Raw genomic sequence first — 26,131 nt, 5'->3', positions numbered from 1 at the left:
TACGCTTTTCTGAAGGACTGCTTCTAATCTGCTTCTAATGACCCTTTTAGAAGGTCATAAAGTATATAAAGGACAGAAGCATTTTGAACAGTGCATTTCTAAGGAGAGTTCCACTCCTCTAAGCAGATTGTGGTTTTAGAAAGGTACAAGTCAGGACAAGTGGGGAGTCTGGGACCCACAAGCATCTCATGTTCCACTTCTGTACCACATCCTCTTTCCCTCCCCTCCACTCCATAGCCTCTCCCCTTTTCCTGCTTCCTTCTTTCCTTCACACCCGCCTTTGTCTGTTCCCGTTTTCTCCCTTTCCCCTCAGGCAGCCTCTTCCCTTTGGCCCAGTTGCATGGGGAACCTTTAAGGACTTGTCCGTGTGAGGGAGTACTTCACTTTCTCCTCTATCCCTTTCTTCTCCTATTTCCTCTTTTCCTCCTCCTGGCAGTCCTCCATATTCCTTTCCCTACATCCTCCTTCAAACCCATGAAACAACTCACTTTTTAACTGCCCCCCATCTTGAACTATATTTGCTAATTTACTTCATTTTAGGTACTGCCTTTCAAAGCTGCTTACATCATGTTTCTTGCCTCCATATTAACCTCACAACCCTGAGAGGTAATTTAGACTGAGAGTGTATGACTGGATCAAAGTCCACAGCAGAGTGGTAATTCGAACCTGGGTCTCCTGCATCCCACTCTGAAACGCTAACCATTACACTATACTGGCTTTAGAGGGGAGACTGCTGTTGAGCAGTAGCAAGCAGCTGGGCCTAGGTGACTCATGCAAGTCATGTGGCATCAAGGCACCTGTCGCTACTTCTGGGCCTGGTCCCTCAAAGGCCAAAACAGCCCTGGAAAGGGCCTTGCCCCTCCCCCCTGCCCTTTCCTGACAGAAACCAACCCTGGAAAATGGACCTGTTACTTGGTTGCCCAGCAACGGCCACTGAGGGGATCTGGTTAAAGCGACAGGAGCTCCTTTAATTGTTTTGGGGTTCTTTTTAAGTCCCAGTGTTGCTGTTGTTTTTAAAGATTTCAGATTTTTTGGCAAACCTGGATCATTTTTCAGGTATGTAGGAAGATCTGTCTTGTCAATTCATGGTTCCAGTCTCTGGATTTAAGAATCCTTAGATTAGGGCTACTTTGCTATTAGTATGTGAGATAACTCTACTTAAGATTGCACTTGAATGCTCTCAAGGAAGCCTTGGAAGCAGGGGTCATTTTGTAGGAAAAGAGCTGGAGGAACTCATTAGCATATGCCACACCCCCTGACATCACCTATCCTGGCTGTTTTGGACCCAATCCTGGCCATTCAGGGCCGAAATTGGGCTCATAATGGCTGAAAATGGCCAAAAGGGGGCCCAAAATGGTCAGGATCGGGCCACGGCTGAATGGGAGAGTGATCCACCACCCGTCAGAGGCCTGATCCGGGCCATTTTGGCCCCAATCCAGGCCGGAACGGGCCCAAATGGCTGAGAGTCAGGTGAGTGGGGCCACCTGACATGTGACCTCTTTGGGGAACTGCTGGAACTGCGTTCCTGTGCGTTCCTGTGCGTTCCCCCTCAAAATGAGCCCTGCTTGGGAACTTTGATCTGTCCAGTAATTTCTTCTTTTAGCTTCCTCATATAGGGTGATTCCGCACGAAGGGTTTTCCCTGCTTCAGCTTCTAAATGACCTCGATTTTTTCTTGTGTTTCCACACGTGGGAAAGCAATCCTAGCAGCAGATTCGAAGTCACTGCACATTTTGTCCGTTTTTTTTCCATCCTGCTTTCCCCCGACTTATTTGTCCATGCGCAGCAGATTAGGGATTTTAATCATGCGGAATTCTTTATCCGATGTTCTCCCCACCCTTGCTCTTTTCTCTCGCCCTTCGAATCAACTTAATTTGATTGGCCAATCATGTTTTCTAAGCTACACCCACTACCCTTTCCCTTCCCCTCTTTTATTTTTTTTTAAAAAATGTAAACAAATGTTGCAACGTTTCTACAAATCTATGCAGAAACATATCCTGTGTCACATGACAACAGCTGACCAATAATGGGTCCATTTTACAACACACCAAATTTGTTACTTGTTGCTCGCTGACAGCTGACAGCTTCTGAGGTAGAGTGAAAGTGTGATGGAGGGACTTCAGCATTCAACTAGTGGTCTAGGCATTTCATGGAGGGAGAAAGAGACTGTCCTCAACACAACACCTATCACTAAGCCACACTGCTCACGAAGAAAGATAGACGCGGGGTCATTGGTAACAATTTTTCCTCCAAATGTCAATAGCCAATACTATTCCACAATATCAGTAGGAAGTGCTCTGGCCTATCCAATATGTTTATTTGATGCAACGTTTATGTGTAGCAATGTTTTTTTGTGAGAAATTTTTTTCTAATGTGTTGGTTTGATGCAATGTTTATGTGTAGCAACGTTTTTTTTGGGGGGGGGGAATGAAGATGTGCATCATTCGACACTTCCCCCGGAAAAAGCGATGAGGAATCAATTTTTATCCTGTCAAAAATTCCTCATGATGGACTTTGAGCCAATGAAATGTGCAAAACAAAAGCCTAATGTGGAATCGGGGAGAACTGGATTCATAGGACTCCACCGTGGCATGACTGATCAGAAAGTCCGATCAAAATTGATCATGCAGAATCCCCCATAGACACGTAAGAACAGCTAGCCCCAGCTAACTGTTAAGATGCTACATTGTGAGCTAATTGATGTTTCCAAGTTCCCTTCAATGGCAGCCCCACATATGTACATCAAAACATATATTTCTACCACACTTACAATGTAATCCTGTGCAGATTTATTCCATTTTAAGTCCACTGAAATCAATGGAGTTAGCCTGGAGTAACTACATAGAGTTGCACTGTTGGCATGGTCATAGATCCAGAGGAGTTAGCCGTGTTAGTCTGTAGTCGCAAAATAGTAAAGAGCCCAGTAGCACCTTTAAGACTAACCAACTTTATTGTAGCATAAGCTTTCAAGAACTACAGCTCTCTTCGCATCTGCTACTCGTGACTCAGGGTGATAAGGTGTGGGTTGCGCTATAGTGCCCCTAGAGAAGGTTGTTGTACTGCTACCAGTCTTGGATTCTGTTTTATATTCTATATAAGCAGGGCTTTTTTTCTGGGAAAAGAGATGGTGGATTTAAGAATCCTTAGATTCAGTGGGTTGCCCTTGGAGAAAATGGTCACATGGCCGGTGGCCCCGCCCCCTGATCTCCAGACAGAGGGGAGTTGAGATTGCCCTCTGCGCTGCAGCGCGGAGGGCAATCTGAACTCCCCTCTGTCTGGAGATCAGGGGGCGGGGCCACCAGCCATGTGACCATTTTCAAGAGGTTCCGGAACTCTGTTCCACCACGTTCCTGCTGAAAAAAAGCCCTGTATATAAGGTTATTTTAACTGTGGCTATTTATATATTGTATTGTTTTTATGCATGTTAGCCTCTCTGAGCCTGCCTGGCAGGGAGAGCAGATTACAAATCTCATTAATGATGGTGGTGAGGAGGAGGAGGAGGGTGACTTTGAAGTAGTCAGTCACACTCTGCATTGCTGGGAGCTCCTTTCCTGGAGGTGTGGGACCTTGAATTACATCACGACCATGGCATGGGGGAAGGGGCTTCAGCCTTCCTCTTTCTCTGCAGGCTGCCTGGGTAGCTCATCAGTATACAAGCAGCTCCCCAATGGAGCAAATATTGAGGAAGTCCTCGTCCTTCCCAGACTTTACGAAGGCTTGCAAATCCGTACTAAATGTGAAAATATTTGGTTTACGTTGATTGCTTGGTGATGTTGTGCACACATGAAACTGCCTTCTGCTGAGTCAGTTCCTTGGTCCATCATGGTCAGTATTGCCTACTGAGACTAGCAGCAGCTCTCCACCCAGAGGTCTTTCACATCACCTGGTCCTCTTAACTGGAGATGGATTGAAGCTAGGGATCTTCAGCTGATACTCTACGGCTGAGCCACAGATCATCCATATGTGTGTGTTAGTGGAAAATGCCCTCAAGTCATAGCTGATTTATGGCAACCCCTGCTGAGGTTTTCAAGGCAAGAGGTTAACAGAGGTGGTTTGCCATGGCCTTCCTCTGCATAGCGACCCTGCTTTTCTTTGGAGGTCTCCCATCCAATTACTAGCCAAGGTTGGCCTTGCTTAGCTTCCAAGATCTGATGAGATCGGGCTTGCTTGGGCTATCCAGGTCAGCGTCTGTGTGTTTGTGCGAATGCAGGCTGATTCTTTCTAATTCCATACCTCACATGTCTCTTGGTAGGCTGGGACTTTATATCAGCAAATTCACTTTGAAAAAAATAGTTTTGTGATTCCATCAGAAGGTGAAATTGTATACCCATTTTACAGGGTGTATGTGTGTGTGGAATATGCATTGAGAGATCCAGGAATTTGTACTAGAGGTGAGCATAAATAGCAATACGAACTGAAAAAACCCACGAACAATCCCATCTGCTGTTCGTGAACAAGCTGTTCATGAGGCCCCGTTCGAAACGAACAGGTGGTCCTTGCAAGCCTCGTTCGTTGCTGTTCGTCAAGCCAGACAGTCTGGCACCTGCCATCAATTCCCTTGGCAATTCAGGCAGGGATTGTCTGAACTCCTGCTGTTGCCCTGGAAACCCCAATCTAAGCCCAATTTAGCGTGATAGGCAGGTCTTCCTTCCAAGTGTGGACTGGAGCTCCAAATTTGTTACAAGAGGAAAAGACAAGCAGGGAGGGGGGCTCCCAGCTCTGGCTTTCAGGGAGAGACAGCTGCTGTTAGAGAGACAGGGTGAGTGCATTGGAGCTTGAATTTTCTTTGTGTGTGGTGGGATAGGGATCTACCCCTTCAGGTTCCAGGGCTGCTGCCAGGCTCTGGGGCCCAGCTATTATTTATTATTGGTACCTTTCCTGCTGCCTGCTCAGGTAGGGTTTCTGGGAGTGGTGCAGTAGGGATCTACCCCTTCAAGTTCCAGGGCTGCTGCCAGGCTCTGGGGCCAAGCTATTATTTATTATTGGTACATTTCCTGCTGCCTGCTCAGGTAGGGTTTCTGGGAGTGGTGCAGCAGGGATCTTGATGGCTGGAGGAAAGCCTGCTGGCCCCCACGAACAATGTACAGCGAATATGTTCATGAACAGAATCATGTTCGTTGTTCGTGGTTGGCAATGAATAACGAACACCATGTTCGGGGGGTTTTCTGTTTGTGCCCATGTCTAATTTGCACCCAAATCAGCAGCTATTTGGGTTGGAGGCACATCAGTACCATATCTATTAAACCCAGAGATCTATTATATTGTCATGTTCAAGAATGTCTTACACGCTACACTATGTCTGACTCTTTCCACAGCTATAGGTTTCAGATATAATGGGCTCTCTGTGGTCTATCTCGTCTTCCTGCTGCTTCTGCCACTGTGCCCCAAACCAACTGCTGTCACAATGAAAGGTGGGTGAACCTGTGCATGGCATAAAGTCTAATTCTACAAGTGGTACCAATCCTGTTAACTGGCAAATGAACAGATGAATGAAGCATGCAGAGTTGGCTAGCTGTGGACTGTGAGCTACATGGCCATCATTTCTGAACAGTTTATGTGCAGCTGAAGGGAAGGAATACTATCCCACAGAATTTTCAATAAATTCCAGACAGGGAGCCATGAACATTTAGTAGCAGCAAAATAAAACAAGTGTCCAGTGGCACCTTGAACAGAATTTATTCTCACATGAGCTTTTGTGAGAAGGGATGCCGCTTACCTGTGGGGGGGGGCAGAACTCCCACCCCACCCCTTGTTGCCTACTGCCACTCTGGCGAGAGGTGGGGTAGGGCTGCCAGATTCCCCCAGCAATCAGCAGGAAGGAGCGTGGGGGAGATTGAGTACTCAATTGTTTTCTTGGTGTGCATATGCATCTCTGGCCAATGATGTTGCTTCTGGACCATGCCAGGGCTAATTCTTTAACATTTGCCCCCCTCAAATAGCATTTTTGCTGTGTTTGGGGCCAATTGTAAAAGAATCAGCCCTGATGTGATGCCATCTCTTCCAGGCCATGCTGGAAGTGACATCATTGGCACCCCTTTCCCCAACCTGCTTCCTCCTATGTGTGTTCAATTCCTGGGCCTGCCTCCTCCCACCAATCAGTAGGCGATCAGTGGGGAGAGGCAGGAATCGCCAGGAGATTGCCTGACATTTGTGGGCACCTGGCAAGGCTAGGTGGGAAAGGGAGAATGAGGGCAGAATGGTGTCCCGCAAAGTCATGACATCATTTCCAGCTGCGTAACTGGAAATGACATCACTGCATTGCAAGAATGCTCTAGAATTCCCAGACGTCACGGGATACTTTTCTGGTGAGTTTCTGCCCCTCAGTCTACCAGGGTTTCGTAGCCAACTGCTGGCAGCTTTATTAGTGAGTCAAAGCTCACTTCATCAGATTTTTGAAGTATACATACATTAGGCCACTGAATTTATATTAACAGCAGAAAGGCACTGATTGAATTGATTACTCTTTCGATTATATCTTGCTTTAAACTGCTTTTTTGTAACATCTCCACTCTCCCAATTTTCTCTTATGAAGATAAAAGTAAAATTGTTGTTATGCCTTGTTATCTTACGTGGAACTTCCTTGGAGGAAGAGAGGGTATAAATGTGAGGAATGAACGAGTTCAGGGTGGGCTTTTCAAATTATAGACTTTTGCCCTTTTTTTCCGTTTTGGCATGGCACATGTGGTCATACTTGAGAATAATACGTACACTATTTTCTTTTTCAGGGTCTACCAGACTTCTTCTTGGGATGATCACTTATACTAGCTTCTCTTTCATCTTGGTACAAGCAGCCTTTCAAATTGCTTTCCACTACCAGCCACAGGATGGTAACTTCAGTTCAATATCTAATTTTTAACTATTTAACTAGAGTTAAAAAACGTCACTTTAAGCCATTTTTTAAAGAGGCTTCATTTTAAAGAGTACATTGCAAAGCGTTTGGCATCTTTCCTAGGGTTGCCAGCCTCCATGTGGGGCCTGGAGTTCTCCCAGAATTACAACTGATCACCAGATGACAGGAAATGGCAGCTTCTCTATGGCATTCCGGCTGAGCTCCCTTCCTCTCCCAAACTCCGCCCAGCTAAGGTTCCACTTCCAAATCTTCAGTAATTTCCCAGCATGCACTTGGCAACTCTTAATCTCTCGTCTTCTTTCCTTTAAAAACAAACAAATAAAAAACAACATATGTGGGTTTTGAAGTCATACTGTGTTTCACTGTGATGTTTCAATAGTACAAGGCTTTTTTTTCTTTCCTTCTTAATCCCCCCACCCATTCTCCATCTCTTTACCTGCCTGTTCCCATTCCATTCTGTCTCCTTCCCCCCATTAACCCTTCCTTGCCCCCTTCCCCTCTTCTTTTTACCCCTTCACTCATTCCCCCTCTCCGCCACCTCCTTTTACTCTTTCCCTCTTAAACCTCCACCCCCATTCTCCATCTCTTTACCTCCTTGCTCCCAGTCCATTCAGAGCCAGTTTGGTGTAGTGGTTAAGAGCGTGGGACTCTAATCTGGAGAGCCAGGTTTGATTCCCCACTCCTCCACTTGAAGCCAGCTGGGTGACCTTGGGCTAGTCACTCTCTGGAGCTCTCTCAGCCCCACCCACCTCACAGGGTGTTTGTTGTGGGGATAATAATAACATTGTAAACCGCTCTGAGTGGGCATTAAGTTGTCCTGAAGGGCAGTATATAAATCAATTGTTATTATGTTATTATATTATTTCCCCCATTATGCCCCCTCCCCTTGTCTCTTCCCTCCACCCCTTCAGTCTTTCTCCCTCTCTGCTACCATTTAAACCCAGCCGGCTTGCTTCAGGTGCCTGGCAGGGAAGTCCCCACCAGGTAGCTGAAGCCAGGGTTTAAATACCCCTTTCCGCACTGCTGTGCAGCGGTACAGAAAGGGGAATTTAAACCCAGCCAGCTTGCTTCTAATTCTTTAGAGCTAAGCCTGGCCTCCTTATCTTTTGTTTTTATATACTCTGGGGGGTGGCTCTGCCCTGTGTGATGATGTCATTTCCTGGAAGTGACACCATTGCGTGATGATGTCTCTTCCTGGAGGTGACGCCGTTGCACATATCGTACCAGTGAGTTCTACCACCTCTTTTCCTGGAAAAAAAGCCCTGTTCAATACTAAATGAACAGACTACAACACCAGCGTGCTTTGTAAAAATAGGTATGAGGCCTACCTTGGCATCCAATTTTGGAATGTAAATTGTGTCCTAAATTCCACTATCTCAATCTTTAAGGCCGGTATTGCTTTTCAATGGATTTTGTCTCCCTTCCCTGCACTGACAAAACAATTCCAGTTTCTGTTTGATCTTGAAATGTAGAATTGTGCCCTGAACATGCATGCAACATTTTACTTTGATATCTGAGTGCTTAAGAGCAATATCATGCCATCCATGCAGAAGAACTAAACCCGATGTTTCACTTAGCAAAGCTGGTTACTGAAAACTGTATCTCTCTTGTTGTTACATCTATTTTCATACCAACGTCAGCATGCTGAACCTTACGCATGTAGGGCTGTCCGTTATTGATTTTCAAAAAATTCTGGACCCTGGTAGAGCTAGGGAGGGGACCCAGCATGCTGAAAGGGAAGGTTGCCAGCAAAGAAGTAAGAGCGTGTGTTTAAAACTGGAGATAGTCAGATAACTTCTATGTTCCCTTTTAATAGATTTCTTATGGGAGAAAGTGCTGTGCCATTTTGGTTTCCTAAGGTGAGATACCAATTTTATTTTTGTTGTTCAATACAGATTTGGTTTTTTTCTAAAGCAAACTCTCCTCACTGTTGTTCAAGTGAACTCACTCGGATTTATAATTTACATTTAAATTGCATTTACATTTTACAATTTATGTTCTGTTGCAAAACTTCCTCCCTCTGGGTCTCATTGTTGGTCTAAGCCCTACCCATCTTGTTCCACCTCCTCCTTCATATTCACAACTTGGCCCTGCTTTCTTGAGTAGGCTGTTACTTCTGAGCAGGCTAGATTTGACTGATACATGACTCCTGCTTCCTCATGAGGTGAGATGCTCTGGGGAATGCTTAACTGTTTTGGTTCCCTTTGGAGGAGAGCGCGCTGGAGACTTTGGGCATTTTGGTAGTATTTGTTTTATTTATAAAAATACAAGTAGGACAGAAGTGGAAGCTAAGAGGCACTCCTACGGGACAGCAGATTTGCTACCCCGCAACATACATGCAGAAATACAGAGCCTACTCCTCAAGGTTTTCAGCCAACTGACTATTCTTATCTGCTCCTTTCTCTGCTTCTTCCAGTGTTAAAACTGTGCTCTCTCACTCTCTCACTAACACACACAGACACAGACACACATGGATGCATGCACGGACACCCATACTGCTGCCCCCTTTCAGTTAGGAGGGCTCACCTTTTTCAAGTTCTGAGAGGCATTAGGCCTAGGGTTGCCAGCCTCCAGGTGGTAGCTGGAGATCTCCCGGAATTACAACTAATTTCTAGATGACAGAGATCAGTTCCCCTGGAGAAAATGGCTGCTATGAAGGGCGAACTCCGTGGCAGTGCACCCAGCTGAGGCACTTTCCCTCCCCAAACCCCGCCCTCTCCAGGCTCCAGACCCAGAATCTCCAGGAATTTCCCAACCTGGACCTGGCAACCCTAATTGGCCAGAGACATTTAATGCTCAAGCTTATGAGGGAAACCTCCTGGTATCACCGTCGTGAGAAAGCCGAAGCTCAAGGAGGTGGAACCAGGGTTAAATTCAAACACCCTATATGCATATATCGATTGTGAATAACAATGTAATATTGCACACAGTATGTAACAAATATATTTCACTACATATAAACAATCACACAGTCCACTTCCCTATTCAAATAACTGAGTAAACATCATTTGATTATTTTACAGTTTCACTACATATAAACAGTCACATAATCTGCTTTCCCATTCGAATAACTGGGTAGACTTCAATTGGTTATTTTGTCTCTCCTTTCCATTCGTATGTTGCCTTCCTCGAGCATCCAAATTAGCTCAGCATTAAGTCTACGCAAGCCGTTGGTATTTCTCCGGTGCTGTAGAGTGGAAGCAGTACCCGGAGGTATGGGCGGTATCGGCTATGAGCTTTGCCGGCTCCTTTAGTATCGGCTCGTTTCGAGTGTGTCTTCTTCTGGCCAATTTATTAAGTCCTTTCGGCAAGGCTTTCTCCAATCTAGGCTATAGTGTCATCAATATCCGTGTTATTTTTTAAATGTAGTGAAATTGTAACAGATATATACTGTGTGCAATATTACATTGTTATTCACAATCGATATATGCATATAGGGTGTTTGAATTTAACCCCGGTTCCACTTCCTTGAGCTTCAGCTTTCTCACGACAGAGACTTTTAATAACAACAACAACAACATTTGATTTATATACCGTCCTTCAGGACAACTTAATGCCCATTCAGAGCGGATTACAAAGTGTGTTATTATTATCCTCACAACCATCACCTGGTGAGGATTTCCTAACCCTGAAGGCTTACTGAGGAGATTACTACAATCATAATGACACATTATCATTCCATTTGTTGGTCAGAACAGACCAATTACACAGTAGTCAGAATCCATGAGAATTTAATAACAGATGGCTTTAGTTCCTTCAAGTTAAGTAAACTGTGTACGACATGTAGTCCAAAATACTTACACAGAATTTCAGTTTTGCTTCTGTGTTTGGGGATTTGAGTACATGAAGCTGCCATACACCGAGCCAGACTGTTGGACCATCTTGCTTAAGTTGGAAGGTTTGACAGCATTCCTGGGGCTGGACACCACCTCAAAAGTTTCCCGCCAAAAATTTCCACCCATTCGATTGCACCAGAGTTTCCAGTGGGAATTTTAAAAAGGTTCTAGGGGGATAGAATCTGGGCCTGGGTATAAGCCCACCCAAGACTGTATTGATAACTGAGGGATAATGACTTATTTTGACAAGAATAACATAGTTTGCTTTTTAAATGTATTTAGGAAGACACATAACTGAGGTAAATATTAACACTTGAGTTGTGGGGTGTTAGGTTTCAAACTGTTCATGCCTCAGGAAAAACACTTTCTCAGGCAGGTTTATAAGACATGAATATAGCTGTGACTTAGTTGCAACTTCGTTTAACAATAGACCCAACAAACTCTGCTGGCATACTGGAACATCTCAGTTACCCAGACAAGTAAGCAGTTTGATGCTCTCCTGCTACTTCAGCTGCAGTGAGGCAAGCAGACCAGGAGAGGATTGGCCATTGAACTTACAGGGGAATTTCATGGTGGACATTGCCTCAGGGGCCACTTTGCTCAGACTGTTCATTGGTCATCAGTGTCTGGTCACCAATTTTTCCCAACTGCACTGCTGCCATTTTGTGGGATGAGACCAAGAGTGAGCCAGTGCCCTGAAGTGCTGGCATGTAGTACTACAGCGGTTGCTCCACTGGGCTTGTTCCAGACCATTTACACTTTCCAGTCTGCTTCTGAAGCAGATGCTTGTGTTGCTAAAACTAAAGCTGTATCCAGTTCGGTGTAAGCAGGGCAGGATCAAGGCCTTATGATCTATTTGACTGTAAAACCTTAAACCCTCAAGATGCTAACCTGCCTTCCCTTCCATAGATTTAGTAACCTCGATGCAGGAAACATCATACGTCTTTTGGCTCCCGACATTGGAATGTTCTTTGCTGGCCTCATAGTCACACGGCTTTGCAAAAGGATAATGAGACCTCACAACCGGAAAACCAAGCTTTGTTCTGGAATCCAAAATCTGTCGGGCTGTGATGATGAAAAGAAGGAGGAAGAGGAAACGGTAGTGATGTAGACATGTATTTGGTTTCTTGGCCTCATGTGATGTCTTTCTAGCCCCTGATACGGTGTGAGGATTGATTGTCTCTTACCACTGGACGTCCAGTGGGAGAGTTGCTGTAGCATGGTGGTTAAGAGGTTTGGCTACAAATCAGTACTCTACTAGTTCGAATTGCACTACTGCCATGAGTTCAGTAGATGGCCTTGGGTAAGCCACTCCTCTCAGCCCCAGCTCCCCAGCTGTATTGTAGGGATGATAATAACACTGACTTATTCACCACTCTGGGTGAGGCACTAATCTGTCTAGAAGAGTGGTATATAAACTCAGGTATTATTACCTGGAGTGAGCCACATTGGGAAAGCATCGGGTTGCCTACTTCCAGGTGGGATCTGGAATTCTCCCAGAATTACAACTGATTTCTATACTACAGGGATCAGTACCCTTGGAGTAAATGCCAGTTTCAGAGGGTGGACTCTGTATATCACATGTCTGCTGAACTTCCCCGCCCTCCCCAAATTCTGAACTTCCTAGGCTCTACCCCCAAATCTCCAGGAATTTTGCAACCCAGAGTAGGCAACCCTAGAGTACAAATATTTAATGCTGGATTATTAGCATTGGCCTCTAGGCTATTATACCTGTTTAGTTATCATGGCTTCCCCCAAAGCATTTTAAGAATTGCTGTTGGGGAGGGATTTGATAATTCTGTTTGAAATCCTTCATATTCTCACAAAAACTATAATTCCCAGGATTCCTTGGGTGAGAGGAATGGTTATTAAACCATTTAAGTTAGTGGCTGGGGAGGCAGGAGTAACATAGTACTGACCTAAGCAGAGTTATACCAATCTAAACCAATTGGTTTTGTTAGAGAAGGGTGTGACTCAGCTTAGAACTGGACTTGCAGTATTGTGGGTAAAGGAGGCTTGTCGCTGTGCATGATTTTTAAAGGTGCCTAGATGTGTGCTCTTCGAAACAAAAATTTAAAACTTTAACAAAACTAAAGAATAACCAAGGTCCACAAAATGTTTCAGGATAGGTTTATTTTGGTCTACCCTGGATTTATTTTGCTATTCTACCTTGAAAGGGGGTATCTAACTAATGCTGTCACATTCCACACAGCAATCACATTATGCTACCTGTAGGCCACTTATCGCATTTTTCTTTTCCTAGATTAAAGCAAAACTATTTCAGTGGAAAACTTGGGAGCCACATGCAGAGCATGGAAAAGAAATGCACGTTTGTTGGATCCCGCAGACGTGTTTGGCTAATGGTGGTGTCTTCCCCCGACATAAGAGGCTTCTGCTGATGGAAGAGCCTCTTGAATCAGGGAATGTGCCTTTTGCCGGAGGAAGACACTGCCATTAGCTGAGCAGATCCTACCCCTAGTAATGTGGAAGTGATTAACCACATGCCCTGTTGTGCTATTCCCACTTCACATTAAATCTAAGAGCCATGATATAATATTTACTGCATTGTGTTGTAAACCACATATTATCCACAGCATATGTCGAAATTCAAGCAGGCTATCCAGAGAATGGATATGTGTTTTGGAACTCATGCAGCTTGATTGTATGCCTGTTTACTCATAGGGGCCAAGTGTAATTTCTTTGGGCCTGTTGCAGATTTGCAGCCTGGGGCACCCTGGTCCAGTTCCATCATATAAGTACCATCTCAATTAAAAAAATATCTCATTTCTGAAATATCTTAACTAGACCACATCATGACACTGGTCTTGCAGATAGAGTGTTCCCTCTCCCTTCCCACCCATATTTTATCCTATGAGTGGTAAGCTGGAGTACTGCAGTCCAAGCTCTGCTCACGACCTGAGTTCGATCCCAGCAGAAGCTGGATTCAGGTAGCCGGCTCAAGGTTGACTCAGCCTTCCATCCTTCCGAGGTCGGTAAAATGAGTACCCAGTTTCCTGGGGGTAAAGTGTAGATGACTGGGGAAGGCAATGGCAAACCACCCCGTAAAAAGTCTGCCAAGAAAACGTTGTGATGTGACGTCCTCCCATGGGTCAGTAATGACTCGGTGCTTGCACAGGGGACTACCTTTACCTTTACCTACTATGAACTAAGGGTCAAACAACATGTTACAATTTTTAACCTGTACTGGCTAGGTGGGCTCCCTCGCTTTCTCTCCTCCTGCCACTTGCTCTAAGACAGAGAGCAGCCAAGAGAGAGCTCAGTTGTTCAGGGATAAATATTTACCAGGAAGCTCAAGACCTTTGCAGAGATTCCCCTTCTTCCCTAACCCCCTTATTGAGAATTTGGGGTGGCTGCCACCACTCAAGCATTTGCCCTTCTCAAACTCCTCTTAGATGCCTTGAACCACCTAGAATGGAGATGTATGTAGCTTGTCCAAGCAGCCCAGTTTGGTGGATAAGAATTCATTGCAATCCCAAACACCCTCTGAGAAAAAACTAGCATCCATTCTAGAAAAAAGATCAACACAAATGAAATGAGTTTGATACCAGCTTGCAGATGATACTGCATCAAAGAAATAAAACCAGAAAAGAGAAATAACATCAGGCAGTGATGTGAAGGAACTTTGTTCCAAGTGCATGTGGATCAGGGCCATGGTGGACAGAAGGGGCTCCAGTCTTCCCCTGCCTGCACCGTTTTCCCAACCCAAAATGGTGCTGGAGAGCACTACATATTTGCCATGTGGTGGTGGAGGCTCCTCCCTTCTGGGTGCATCTCAGGTCACGAAATTAGTGCGGGGGAAAGACTGAAGGTCTTTCTCGCCCTGCTCCAGGCTCCCAATCTGCACTGGGGCCTCAGGTGCTTGGGAAATGAGTTCCCTCACACCTGATGCATGAATGTCAGTGAGTGGAAATACGCATTGCAAATTACCTGGGGATGCTCAAGTAAAGGATTTTGTGTCTGGTCCTCAACTGACTTGCAGGCTCTTCTTGCTCAGCACATGTGCATGCTGCTTTCATAGAGCTCCCTTTGTGTGATTCCATCAGCAATTGAGTCTTTCTCTGTGAGAACAAGTACCGTAGGCTCCTTTGACTTGTCAATTTGCACTTCTTTAAGAGTCCAGTAGCACCTTTAAGACTAACCAACTTTATTGTAACATAAGCTTTCGAGAACTGTGATTCTCGAAACCTTATGCTACAATAAAGTTGGTTAGTCTTAAAGGTGCTACTGGACTCTTTTTGATTTTGCTACTACAGACTAACACGGCTAACTCCTCCCCTTCTTTAAGGTGTGAGAAAGTGTTAAGATTGGCATTTCAATGAATGAAGGTGGGAGGTGGGGGAAACTGGGATATCTTTAGCAGGTGAGGAGGAACTGATATTGAATGTGTGAATATTTACGTGGAGCAAATTGAAGTTTGACTGTGCAAGCAAGTGCATGGAAAGTTGGAAGGGGGAAACATGAAATGAGGTTCACTTGAGCTTTCCTAGGTACTTAGTAACATGTATTTGCAACCCGAGTCAAAGTGAGGTTGGGAAATTTAAACACTACACATTAAAAACCAGAACATGTATTTTGGCCCCGAGAGTAGCTTGATTTTAGTGGGGCTTACCTCAAAGTGAGTATGAACAGGCCCGCAGTCTCAAAGACTTTAAAAATGGCTGTCTGCCGTTGAGTGCTCAAAAGAAATACGTGTGTTTGTCTCAGTAGAGCAGCATTCCAAATGCAGCCGTAGGCCATGAACCAGAAGCAAGCACCCATGCCTAGCATGACCGATTCGGCAACATTCCTTTCTTAAAGGAAGTCAGGCTTCACTGTAAATGGACAATAAGAGAAAAAAACGTTTTCCCTTTTTTTTTTTGGCTCCGACTTTAAACACTATGAGATCACTGGAACAAATTTTCACACGCTAGCCTGTCAGCAGAGCCCATAGAGTTTATTTAGGATATCGTTTTTTAAGACAACTCAATGTGTCATGACCGATTTTTCCCCAATAAGGTCTTTGTTGTTAATATCCCATTTGAGAAACGGCCCGTTCCCCTTAATAACTGAAATGCAAGCGGAACAGAATCCGATGTTGTCTTGCTGTCAGTTTGGCTTTGCTCTTCATCATTGTGAGGAGTGATTCTAGTTTAACTGGTTTAATTGGTTCCACATTTACAGGAATCTGAAGCAGAAACAGAAGATACAGATGATGAAGGGATGGACGGTCTACTGGAGAAGAAGCATCTGCAAAGAGATACAGATGTCAGCCAATCGGGTTTATTCCAGAAAGTCACACTTTTTCTAGTAGGCTTGAAGATCCTCTTTGGAGGGGTATTAGATACTGCTATCAAAGTGATGGCTACGTTTCTATTAGGCTTAGCAGGTGAAAAAAAACTTTTCTGGATTGATGCACACATGCATATTTATGACTCAAGGACTAAAGAGTTGCTTGTTTGTGTGACTGAGTCAGTACATCTAACAGCATAGAACATTCATCTCTTCTCAAATGGCATGTTTTTATATATGGAGGCAGTTTGTATATTCAGTTGCCAGTTATCAAGAGCTGTTTCACATAGGGTTTCCAGCTCTGGGTAGGGGAATTACTAGAGATTTTTGGTGTGAATGTGTGTGTGTGTGTGTGTGTGAAGCCTTGGGAAGGCAGGGTTTGGGGAGGGGAAGGACCTCGTTGTGATATAATGCCATAAAGTCCATCCTCCAGAGCAGCCATTTTCTCCAGGTCATAGATCCAGAGGAGTTGGCCGTGTTAGTATATAGTTGCAAAATAGTAGAGTCTTTAAGACTAACCAACTTTATTGTAGCATCTGACGAAGAGAGCTGTGGTTCTCAAAAGTGTATGCTACAATAAAGTTGGCTAGTCTTAAAGGTGCTGCTGGACTCTTTACTGTTTTCTCCAGGGGAACTCTGGAGATCGGTTATAATTCCAGGAGATCTCCAGGCACCACCTGGAGTTCGGCAATGAACCATCCACTACTGGTTTTTTGCTTGGATAGGGGACATGGAACACTAATATAGCGTACACACACGGCATATAGAAAGGCCATCTTCATTTCCTGGCATATCCAATCAAAGGACTTCAAGCTGTAGATTATGGGACAGATTTTTCTGTCTCTGAAACCCAAGAAAGCTACCACTAGCCAGAGAAGATTATATTGGGCTAGATGGACTGCAGGACTAATGCCATTAATGCTCTACATGGCAGTTTCATGTATTTTGTAATGTGTGACTGTATGAACACAAGAAGCGACCTTATACTGAACTGGACAATTAGTCCATCAGGGTCAGTATTGTCTGCTCTGACTGGCAGTGACTCTTCAAGGTTTCAGGTAAAGGTCTTTCACATCACCCATTACCTGATACTTTTATCTGGAGGTACCAGGGATTGAACCTGGGACCATCTGCATGCCAAGGATCTGCTACAGAGCCATGACCTCTCTCTCTCTCTCTCTCTCTCTCTCTCTCTCTCTCACACACACACACACACACACACACACACACACACACACACACACAGTGTGTTTCAAAGTCAGGACAGAGACACTGTCTCTTTGATCAGGTGAATAGCTCCTACTGTTTTATTTATTTTTTAAAAAAATTCTGTGCCACCTTTCCATCCAGCTCAGGGTTGCCAAGTAAGCAAACAGTGAAATATTTCAAACATTCCAGACATTTCAAACGTTAAAAGAATGGCCGTTTCCACACGGCTTACCTTCTTCCGGAAAACAGCGTCTTCGTGCACAGAATCACGCTAGGAAGATGCTGTTATCACGCGAAATCGCGCGAGAAGACGGTGTCTTCTGCAATAACAGCGTCTTCTTGCACGATAACAGCGTATTCTCGCGCGATAACAGTGTCTTCTCGTGCAATTTCGTGCATGAAGACGCTGTTTTCTGGAGGAAGGTAAGCTGTGTGGAAATGGCCAATGTTTAAATACAAAAATATACAGAATACAGTACATGTACTGCAGTGGCAAGATCTTGTTTGCCCAGGAAAAACTACGGAGGGTAGAAGGCACTTCTGGCTACTGCCACCACCTGCTTTTCCAACAGGAGGTTCAAGTCCAAGAGCACCCCAAACTACAAACCTGCTTCTTTAGGGGGAGCACAACCCCATCCAGAACAGGAGATACCCCAATTTCTGGGTCAAACATTCCCTCCCCCTTCAGTAGCACCTCTGTTTTATTGGAATTAAGTTTCAACTTGTTAGCTCCCTCATCCATCCCCAAACTGCCTCCAGGCACCTGTTCACTGTTTTCACAGCCTCTCTGGGATCTGCTGGAAGCGCAAGATAGAGCTGAGTGTCACCCGCATATTGGTTACAAATGAGCTGTTGCCCAATATGATGCTTTTCTATTTTGCAATCTTTTATTGGGGGGAGCATTCTAGCATATGTTGTGAGCTGTAGGTGAACTGTAAGTGTATCCACCTAGACTGAATCGAGACCTAGGCTTCCTGTCTCATTACCAATGCTGATTTCTCCACACCCACTAGCTGTCTGCATACCTCATCCTATCCAATCATGCCTGCTATTGGTATTCACTGGCTATTATAATTCGGCTTCTGTAATCACTCCACTCTCCAATATATAAGGACAGATGGGTTCACGTTCTACCTGTATCTGAAGAAGTGAGCTCTGACTCATGAAAGCTCATATCCTACCACAATTTTTGTTAGACTTACTGGAAGCTTGCTTTTTTCTACTGTAACCTCCATTAGAGTTGGATTCTGGTAATTGTATAAACGCGGGCTGTTTAAGGAAAGAAGGAGGAAGGAGGGAAGGAAGGAAGGAAAAGGAAAAGGAAAAAAATCAGAATTGTGAGCAGCATTTGAATGCAAGAATTTCATATGTGTGCTTAGTCTGACCTCTGCAATTTTATTTTGCTTTATTTTGCTCAGGCATAATTCTGCCATCTGTGGCATCTGCAGTTTATTTCTTCCTCTTCCTGGGCTTGTGTTCGTGGTGGTCTTGCCATCGTCCAGTCTGCCCAGTGGCCTTCAATAGCTTGTGTGTGATGATCGCAATATTCAATGCGGGCCATTTAACTGTTCTGTACCTGTACCAGCTGCCATACATCCAGAGCCTTGTTCCTGCTGAAGACCTTTATGCCAGGTAAAAAGCTCTTTGGAAAAGTTGCTGCATAAATAGTAAACTCTAGGAAAATTGATGAACTTTAGAAGTATTAATTGTTCATAGGTGGTATCACCATTGTTTTGCACTAGCACTTTATGTATAGGTCTGTATATGAAGACTGTGTGTACTAAAATGTATTGAATGGCAATTTGAATTATGAAATAACAGTAAAAAAAAATTGTAATTTTTCTAACTCTTTATTTCGTTAGGTTTTCATGACTAGGGCTTTTTTTCAGCTGGAAAGCGGTGGAACGGAGTTCCGGAACCTCTTGAAAATGGTCACATGGCTGGTGGCCCCGCCCCTGGCAGCATGTGCGCACTTTGCGCATGCACATGTGGTACCAGGGGCACCACCTCCCGCCAAGAGTTGCCCCCTGTGCTGGTGACGCACTGAGTTCCACCACCTCTTTTCCCAGAAAAAAAGCCCTGTTTACGACTATTGTAACTTTTTGCTATCTCGTCTCTTGATTCTCCGCATTTTGCTACATAAATAGAAGCTGGTAAAGGGATTGGTTCAATTTTTTTTTAAAAAAACACAGAAATAACATCTGAATTATGGATAAGGATTCGAAATGAGTGTTGATTTACCCAGAAAAAAATGCCTTTGTGAGTTGAATTTAGGGTTGACTCTACCCTTAAATTCACACCGGGGTGCCGCTTGGAGATCCCACATCTGCTCCCACCCTCTGCTCCCTGCCCCATGTGAACACGTGAATGTGCTCAACACTGAAAAAAACATTACACAGACTGCAGGGATATATGTGTGTGCCAAGCACCATAGTTCTGAATGCTTTCCTGTGTGAAAATATAGCACGCTAAAGGAAGTATCTAAAAAGTTAACCCTCTACGTGAGTCTGAGATGGAATCTACCATGTCATTCGGCATAGAATGTTTAGAACAGTTCTCAGTTGACATGAAAATTCCTTTTGTGCTGTTTGGTCAGGGCTTGCTTATTCACACATACCCATATATGCATTTGCTGCAGTCAAATGATGGATTCTATATCTTTGAAAGGGTTTGTGGTGGTTTCCTCCTGTTATCCTATAAGAAAGTTAAATGGGGCAGCTCTTTCTTCGTTTTGTCCTTCTCCAGGCTCTTAGGCATTGTTCCACTTATTAAGGCTGACATCACCATACCCTGGAAGCTTCAAGTTCACCCTCAACTAAGCTGGCCAGTGGCATTGAATCCTCTAATACTTCTGGCACTCTACTATATGTTGGTCATGATACTCCAGCAGTGGGCACTGCCTGCAAAAGTAAGGGATGTATTAACTGCAAACCACACAAGTTAAACTCTTCAGGCTTTACCTTTACTAGGATATAAAGTCTGGATTGATGGAATGGATGCTGGGCAATATGCAGCCCTTCCAATTTGTCACTTTTCACCTGCCTAATGAGCAATAGTATATTAACTTGAAAAACAACATAGATGAGCATAATATATATTATATTTGAAGAGTGTCATTTTTTTAAAAAAATCCTGTGAAACAGGTATTATTATATATATTATTTTTCTCTTTCAAATTTGAAAAAAAGTTAATAAAAATATCACAGTTCCATTTGTTTAGGATTGTCTGTGAACTTGCTTCTCTTGGTCTCTTTTAACTTGTAAGTTCTCTCCCCTTCATCTTCACTTCCCTCTTTAATACACCTGGCCTGCTAAAGTTCTGCTAGGATCCTTTATTGCAATTGTGTTGAAAACCTGGATCTGTTGCAATTACATCGAAAACGGATGATGCAACTCAGTGTTGTACACGTCTCCCTCGACTGTCCCTTTTGCTGTCAAACTGGTGTGTCTCTCCCCGCCACCATCACTTCCTACACAATTGCAGCAAATCCAAGTTTAAACACAAGATTATAGCTACCATGTCTAATTCGATTTATTGCATCTGATGAAGGGGGTTCTCTATTCGATGAAAACTTATGCAGGAATAAAGATCTTGCTAGATTTAAGGGGGCCACTAGAACCCTGCTTGTTTTCTATCCAGTGTGCAGCAGTCACATGGTATATTATTTTCACGGATGTTTCCCTCCCCCCTTAAAATGAACACATTGTGTAGGGAAGCAAGGGAGATGCTATTCAGCTGCAGTCTGAAGACTACAGTGAGGTGAAGGCGGATGCAGAGTTCTGGGTGACCACGCATGAAAGCATGAAGGTAAACTTGACTTTGTCTTGGGCCTGCAGTCTGCCTGTGTGGTGGAAAGCCAACCATGCAACCCTAAGTAGAGTTACATTGACTTTAATTAGGGTTGCCAACTCTGGCTTGGGAAATACTGGTTATTTGGGGATAGAGCCTGGGGAGGGTGGACTTTGGAGAGGGGAGGGGTCTCAGCGGGAATGTCATGACCAGCGTAGAGTCTGACCTTTGAAGCTGTCATTCTCTCCAGGGGAACTGGTCTCTGTCATCTGGAGATCAGTTGTAATTCTGGGAGAACTCCAGGAAGGTGTCAGCTTCAATGGACAGAAGGTCTAACTCTGCGTAGGATCCAGAGGACTTAGCCGTGTTGCAAAATAATAGAGAGTCCAGTAGCACCTTTAAGACTAACCAACTTATTTGTAGCATAAGCTTCGAGAACCACAAGAGCTGTGGTTCTTGAAAGCGTATGCTACAAATAAGTTGGTTAGTCTTAAAGGTGCTACTGGACTCTCTATTCTTCCTCTTAGGATCGCACTGCAAAGCTGTCCCTTTATTTTAACCTCCAGGGTCCTTATGTTCCAAGCGGAAGCTTGCAAGACATTCCCCTCTTGCAGTGCCGAAGTACCAGTAGCAGCTGTAATCTGTATGCCTACACCAACGGAGGGCACCGCAGTTCCTTTTCAGGTATGTTTTACTGCGTGGTCCACATGGTGGGACTGAGTCAGAAGTATGGAATGTTTCCAAGACCAGGCATTCCAACTTGCCAGGGAAAAGCTGTAAGGGTAATCGGACTTTTCAAAGCCGTGGAAGTTAAATGAACCAAGAATTCCAAGGCTCAACAATCAACCCGGGCTTTCTAGGATAAAGTTCATGAAACCCTAAGCCACGATATATTTGTTGTCCCACGTCTTTTTTCGTTGTTCTGTTTCAAATTAAAATATCTTGAGCATCACTTGGGGAAGAAGCTGAGTTTTCGGAATAGTGGTTAGAGACCAAGAGGGACCTATTTGGAGGAAGCTGCAATTCCTGTGTCCTGCCGTATTCCCTTTCTCTTCTCTTTTGTTGTATCTTTAAATGTGGGCTATTCTAGTCTGCTGAGGACTTTTCTATCTGTTTTGTAGGTTCATTCATAAAAATAAAATGTGATAAGACCTGACTTGTAAAATCTATAAATGATCGTTTTATTCAGTATCTGCCCTGAGATAATCAGCCTTTCTATTGTGATCTTAGTCTCTACATTTATATTGCCTGCAGAGGTTTCAGGAGGCCCTGAAAATATGACAGAAATTGATGGCGAACTTTGCATCGAAGACACCCAGCCTAGCACTTGGTTAGCATTGGCACACCTCCTCATGAGTCAGAGCTACATCACTGCTTTGATTGCCATGATGGTAAGAGGCAGTGCATGTGGACCACCACCTGTCTTTAGGGTTGCCAGCAGTGTCTCGTCAAACGCCAGGAGATTTTGTGGGTGGTGTCTGGGGAGGGTGGAACTTTGGTAGAATGTGATGTCACTCTGCGTGATGCTCTAGGAATTCCCCCTAATCTCTATGGTAAAGACAGTAGAGATGCATCAACCAGTGTGATGTAGTGGTTAGAGTGTTGGACTAGAGTATGGGAGATTGAAGATTGAATTCCCCACTCTGCCCTGGAACCTCAAACACTTTCAGCCTAACCTACCTCACAAGATTGTTGTGAAAATCAAATGGAGGAGAGGAGAACGATGTAAGTCACTGTGGGTCTCCATTGGGGAGAAAGGCAGGGTATAAATGAAGTAAATAAGTAAATAATAAAACATGGCATGAAGAAGTTCCTTAACGGCCACTATGAGGGGCATTTCCCCCCTGCTGCTGAGTTTCTTGTGGGTATGGGATTGAGGCTAGCAGTCGGGGTTTAACTATCACGGGTGGGCAAGTGGCAAGCCTATTTGTCTTTAAACCTATCTGTCCTCCGTCCTGTTCTGGCCAAGGATGCAGAACATACCTTACATGGGTTAATCTGTAATCAATGGGCAATGGGCACATTCACCATTTCTAGATTGGGTGCTATAGGACCTGAGATTGATCCAGGGAAATCTCCAAGCCAAGACAGTTATTTTCCCCTGCAGTAAATAGGAGTGTCTAGACACTGTCATGTCTAATGCAGCCATGACTTGTTTGGCTCCCATTCTCTCCCATTCCAAACCATAGAAAACTCCATGGCTTCTTAAGAGTAGGGGTGTGCAACCCAAAAATATTCGTAGTAAATGAAAGATTCGTAATAAGATTAAGAAAAATATTTTTAAAAGGGTTAAAAAAGGGGGGAAAGATTTTTTTTAAAGATTGTAAAAAGGGGAAAAGATTCGTAATAAACCCAGAAATCCGAAGCGGCATGCTGCTTCGGATTCGGGTTTCTAAGTCACTTCGGTATGCTCCGTAAAGATTCAGAGCATACTGAAGTGATGGGGAGGGGGGAGGCTGCCCCCACCCTTAAACTCCCTCCCCCCACCTTTAAACCCCACTCCTCACCCCACTTACCTTGTGCAGCCAGGGCCTTCCCTGCCACCACCGTGGCCGGTACAGCTGGCCAGCAGAGAGGGCCTTCCCTCCTGCCGCCACCGCAGCCTGCACAGCAGGCCAGCAGAGAGGGTCTTCCCTCCTGCCAGCACTGCGCTGGCACAGCTGGCCAGCAGAGAGGGCCTTCCCTGCCGCTGCCGCTGCTGCCGCAACTGGCCTGCAGGGAAGGAAAGCCTCCTCCAGGTGGTGCCAGGTAAGTGGGAGGTGGGGAAGAAAGGGTGGGAGGGAATGGTTAAACCTACCCCCGGGTCCCCCAAAGCATTATGAATGCTTCAGAAAGCTTTGCTTCGGGATTTCCAAATCTGGCCCCGATTTGTAAATCCCGAAGCTTTCCGGATCAGGACCGATTCGGGTATTTTACCCAAATTGGATTCCTGAAGCACACACCCCTACTTAAGAGTTGCAGGGAAGTACTGCTTCCACACTCATTGAATAATGAACTTTCAATGCACATTAGTGATTGTTTGCAATTGGATTTTAAAGAGATTAAAGCTGCAGCCTTTTCAAAATCATATACATTTTATAATATATATTTATTTGTAGGTTTGGAGTATCACTCATACCAGCTGGCTGGCTTTTGTCCTGCTGATTTGGTCCTGTATCATCTGGATGGTGCGGGACCGTCGCCTCTGTGCCCTGCGTAGCTCACCCTTCCTGGTCGCCTATGGAAACATCCTGGTGACCCTCAATTTCTTTGTGGGATTAAACATTTCTCAGAAGGAACTCTTTCCTGGGGTTCCAACTTCACTGCTTATTGATTTGGATTTAAAGCCTTATTCGCTGCCTTGTGTCCATCTGGCAGCCAAGGTGAGTCTCTTTTAGTTCAGTGCTTGACTTGAAATGAAGGGCTGGGCCTTGTAACATACAGGATGGTATTTCTGAAAAAGAGAAAGAAAGAACCAAGCAGACTGAACCTATGAACCCCATACAGAAGGAGGAGGCTGAACGAGAAGAGGACATCAACAAGCTTGCAACTTCTTAAAGATCAACAAGTGTTTATTCTGGCAATACTTTTCAATACTTTTAAACAAGCTATGGTGGCCCAAGATAAACTGTGACTTGCTCCAGTGATATAGTCTTGGGTCCCTGAACCCCAGATTATTCTGAAACTTCACTGCCATTGCTTTCATTGGGGGTCTGAAACCATGACAGCGCAGTGGGGACTTCTGGTTTAGACACTCAAGAATATGAATGTAGTAATGAAGACCAGAAGCACATCTAATTTTTTTAATAGTTGGAAATGAGATTAGGAACGTGTAATTTTGTGCCCACCGCCATGTTCCATGGGCTTTCTGTCCTTGGAACAGAACGCACAGACACTTGATACAATGTCATAGAGCCCACCCTCCAAAGTAGCCATTTTCTCCAGAGGAACTGCTCTTAGTAGTCTGCAGATGAGTTGTAATTAGGCGAGATCTCCAGACCCCACCTGCAGGCTGGCAAACCTACTCTCAAGCTAGCTAGGAAGCTAGGCTTATCTTTCCACTTACTTGTCCGGTTTTGTCAGTTCTAATAATGAAGCTTTTGTTATACCTTTAATCAGTTCAGTGTCCTGCTGCAAAAAGGCCATTATCAACACAATTTCCCTAGTTCTTGCTTTTAAGAAGCATCTTGAAATAGAATATATTCTGCAAAATAGGCAAAAATCACCTTGGCAAGATTTACAGTGCAATCCTATACAGAGTTGTGCCCCTCTAAACCCACTGATTACAATAGACTTAGAAGGATGTAAGTCTGTACAGCACAGAGACTAGAACATGTATTTTGCTTTGGGCCAGCATTCATGGTCATTTTCACCCTTGAGTTCCAAAAAGGATCGAGTCACTTGTAGACCCAAATTCTGTGTATACTTCTTCAAAATATTTATATGATTTTATTGCAGATTTTGTATCTGTTTACCTTTTGGCTCTTGCTGAAGCAGCATATGGTGCAAAGGCAAAGGCAGAAGAAAGAGGAAGAAGAGTCACTCCAGGCTGTGACAGTAGGTGAATCAGGTAAGAAAACTTAGTACCAAATAAAGTTCACCCTGACAATTTTTAAAGCATATTTTAAGTGGGTTTTATTGTATCTTATTATACATGCTTTCTTTGAGTACTTGTGTTCTAAACTTAAACTTGTACAGAATGATTCAGAGATTTGTAGGCAAAGCAACACTTTCAGGTTTCCCTTGACTTCACCCACTGAACAAATGATTGCAATAGAGGACAAATGAGAGCATTTCTGTACTATATATTCAACTATGAGTCTCTCTACACGAGATCTTACACAAGAATGCTCAAGTGTAGAGACATGCAGTGCTAGCCGGGAAGGGTAGTTTAAAAAGACAGGATCAAAGGCTCTGTCAATTTCACCTCTCTACAGAGCCTGCAAAGATCACTCCTCAGAGGGTTTGTTAATTTCCTCTTTGCCTGACAGAGCCTTTGGGAGGAGAAAAGGAAATTAACAAACCCTCTGGGGAGCAATCTTGCAGGTTCTGTGTAGAGTGGTGAAACAGACAGCCTTCAGCTCTGTCTTTTTAAACTACACTTCCTGGCTAACATTGCGTCTCCCTACACTTGAGCGCTAGAGACTCTTAGCCTGAGGGGAAAACAGCTTGTAGTGCA

General features: G+C 44.3%; 1 protein-coding gene across 1 annotated transcript in view; it reads left to right on the top strand.

Annotated features, from left to right (window-relative positions):
* Positions 1 to 11,355: 11,355 nt before the first annotated feature.
* Positions 11,356 to 26,131, top strand: part of LOC129330426 (piezo-type mechanosensitive ion channel component 2-like) — a 90,062-nt gene continuing 75,286 nt past the window's right edge. Inside the window, exons 1-10 of the mRNA XM_054980454.1 lie at positions 11,356 to 11,507; positions 11,595 to 11,784; positions 15,867 to 16,071; positions 18,602 to 18,815; positions 19,929 to 20,091; positions 20,896 to 20,991; positions 21,501 to 21,657; positions 22,228 to 22,364; positions 24,072 to 24,335; positions 25,411 to 25,522. Coding sequence (XP_054836429.1) covers positions 11,356 to 11,507; positions 11,595 to 11,784; positions 15,867 to 16,071; positions 18,602 to 18,815; positions 19,929 to 20,091; positions 20,896 to 20,991; positions 21,501 to 21,657; positions 22,228 to 22,364; positions 24,072 to 24,335; positions 25,411 to 25,522 — 1,690 coding nt within the window. The remainder of the gene's footprint in view (positions 11,508 to 11,594; positions 11,785 to 15,866; positions 16,072 to 18,601; positions 18,816 to 19,928; positions 20,092 to 20,895; positions 20,992 to 21,500; positions 21,658 to 22,227; positions 22,365 to 24,071; positions 24,336 to 25,410; positions 25,523 to 26,131) is intronic.

This window comes from Eublepharis macularius, chromosome 5 (assembly GCF_028583425.1).
Source record: "Eublepharis macularius isolate TG4126 chromosome 5, MPM_Emac_v1.0, whole genome shotgun sequence".
Classification (NCBI taxonomy): domain Eukaryota; kingdom Metazoa; phylum Chordata; class Lepidosauria; order Squamata; family Eublepharidae; genus Eublepharis; species Eublepharis macularius.
This window is presented reverse-complemented; position numbering and strand designations above follow the sequence as displayed.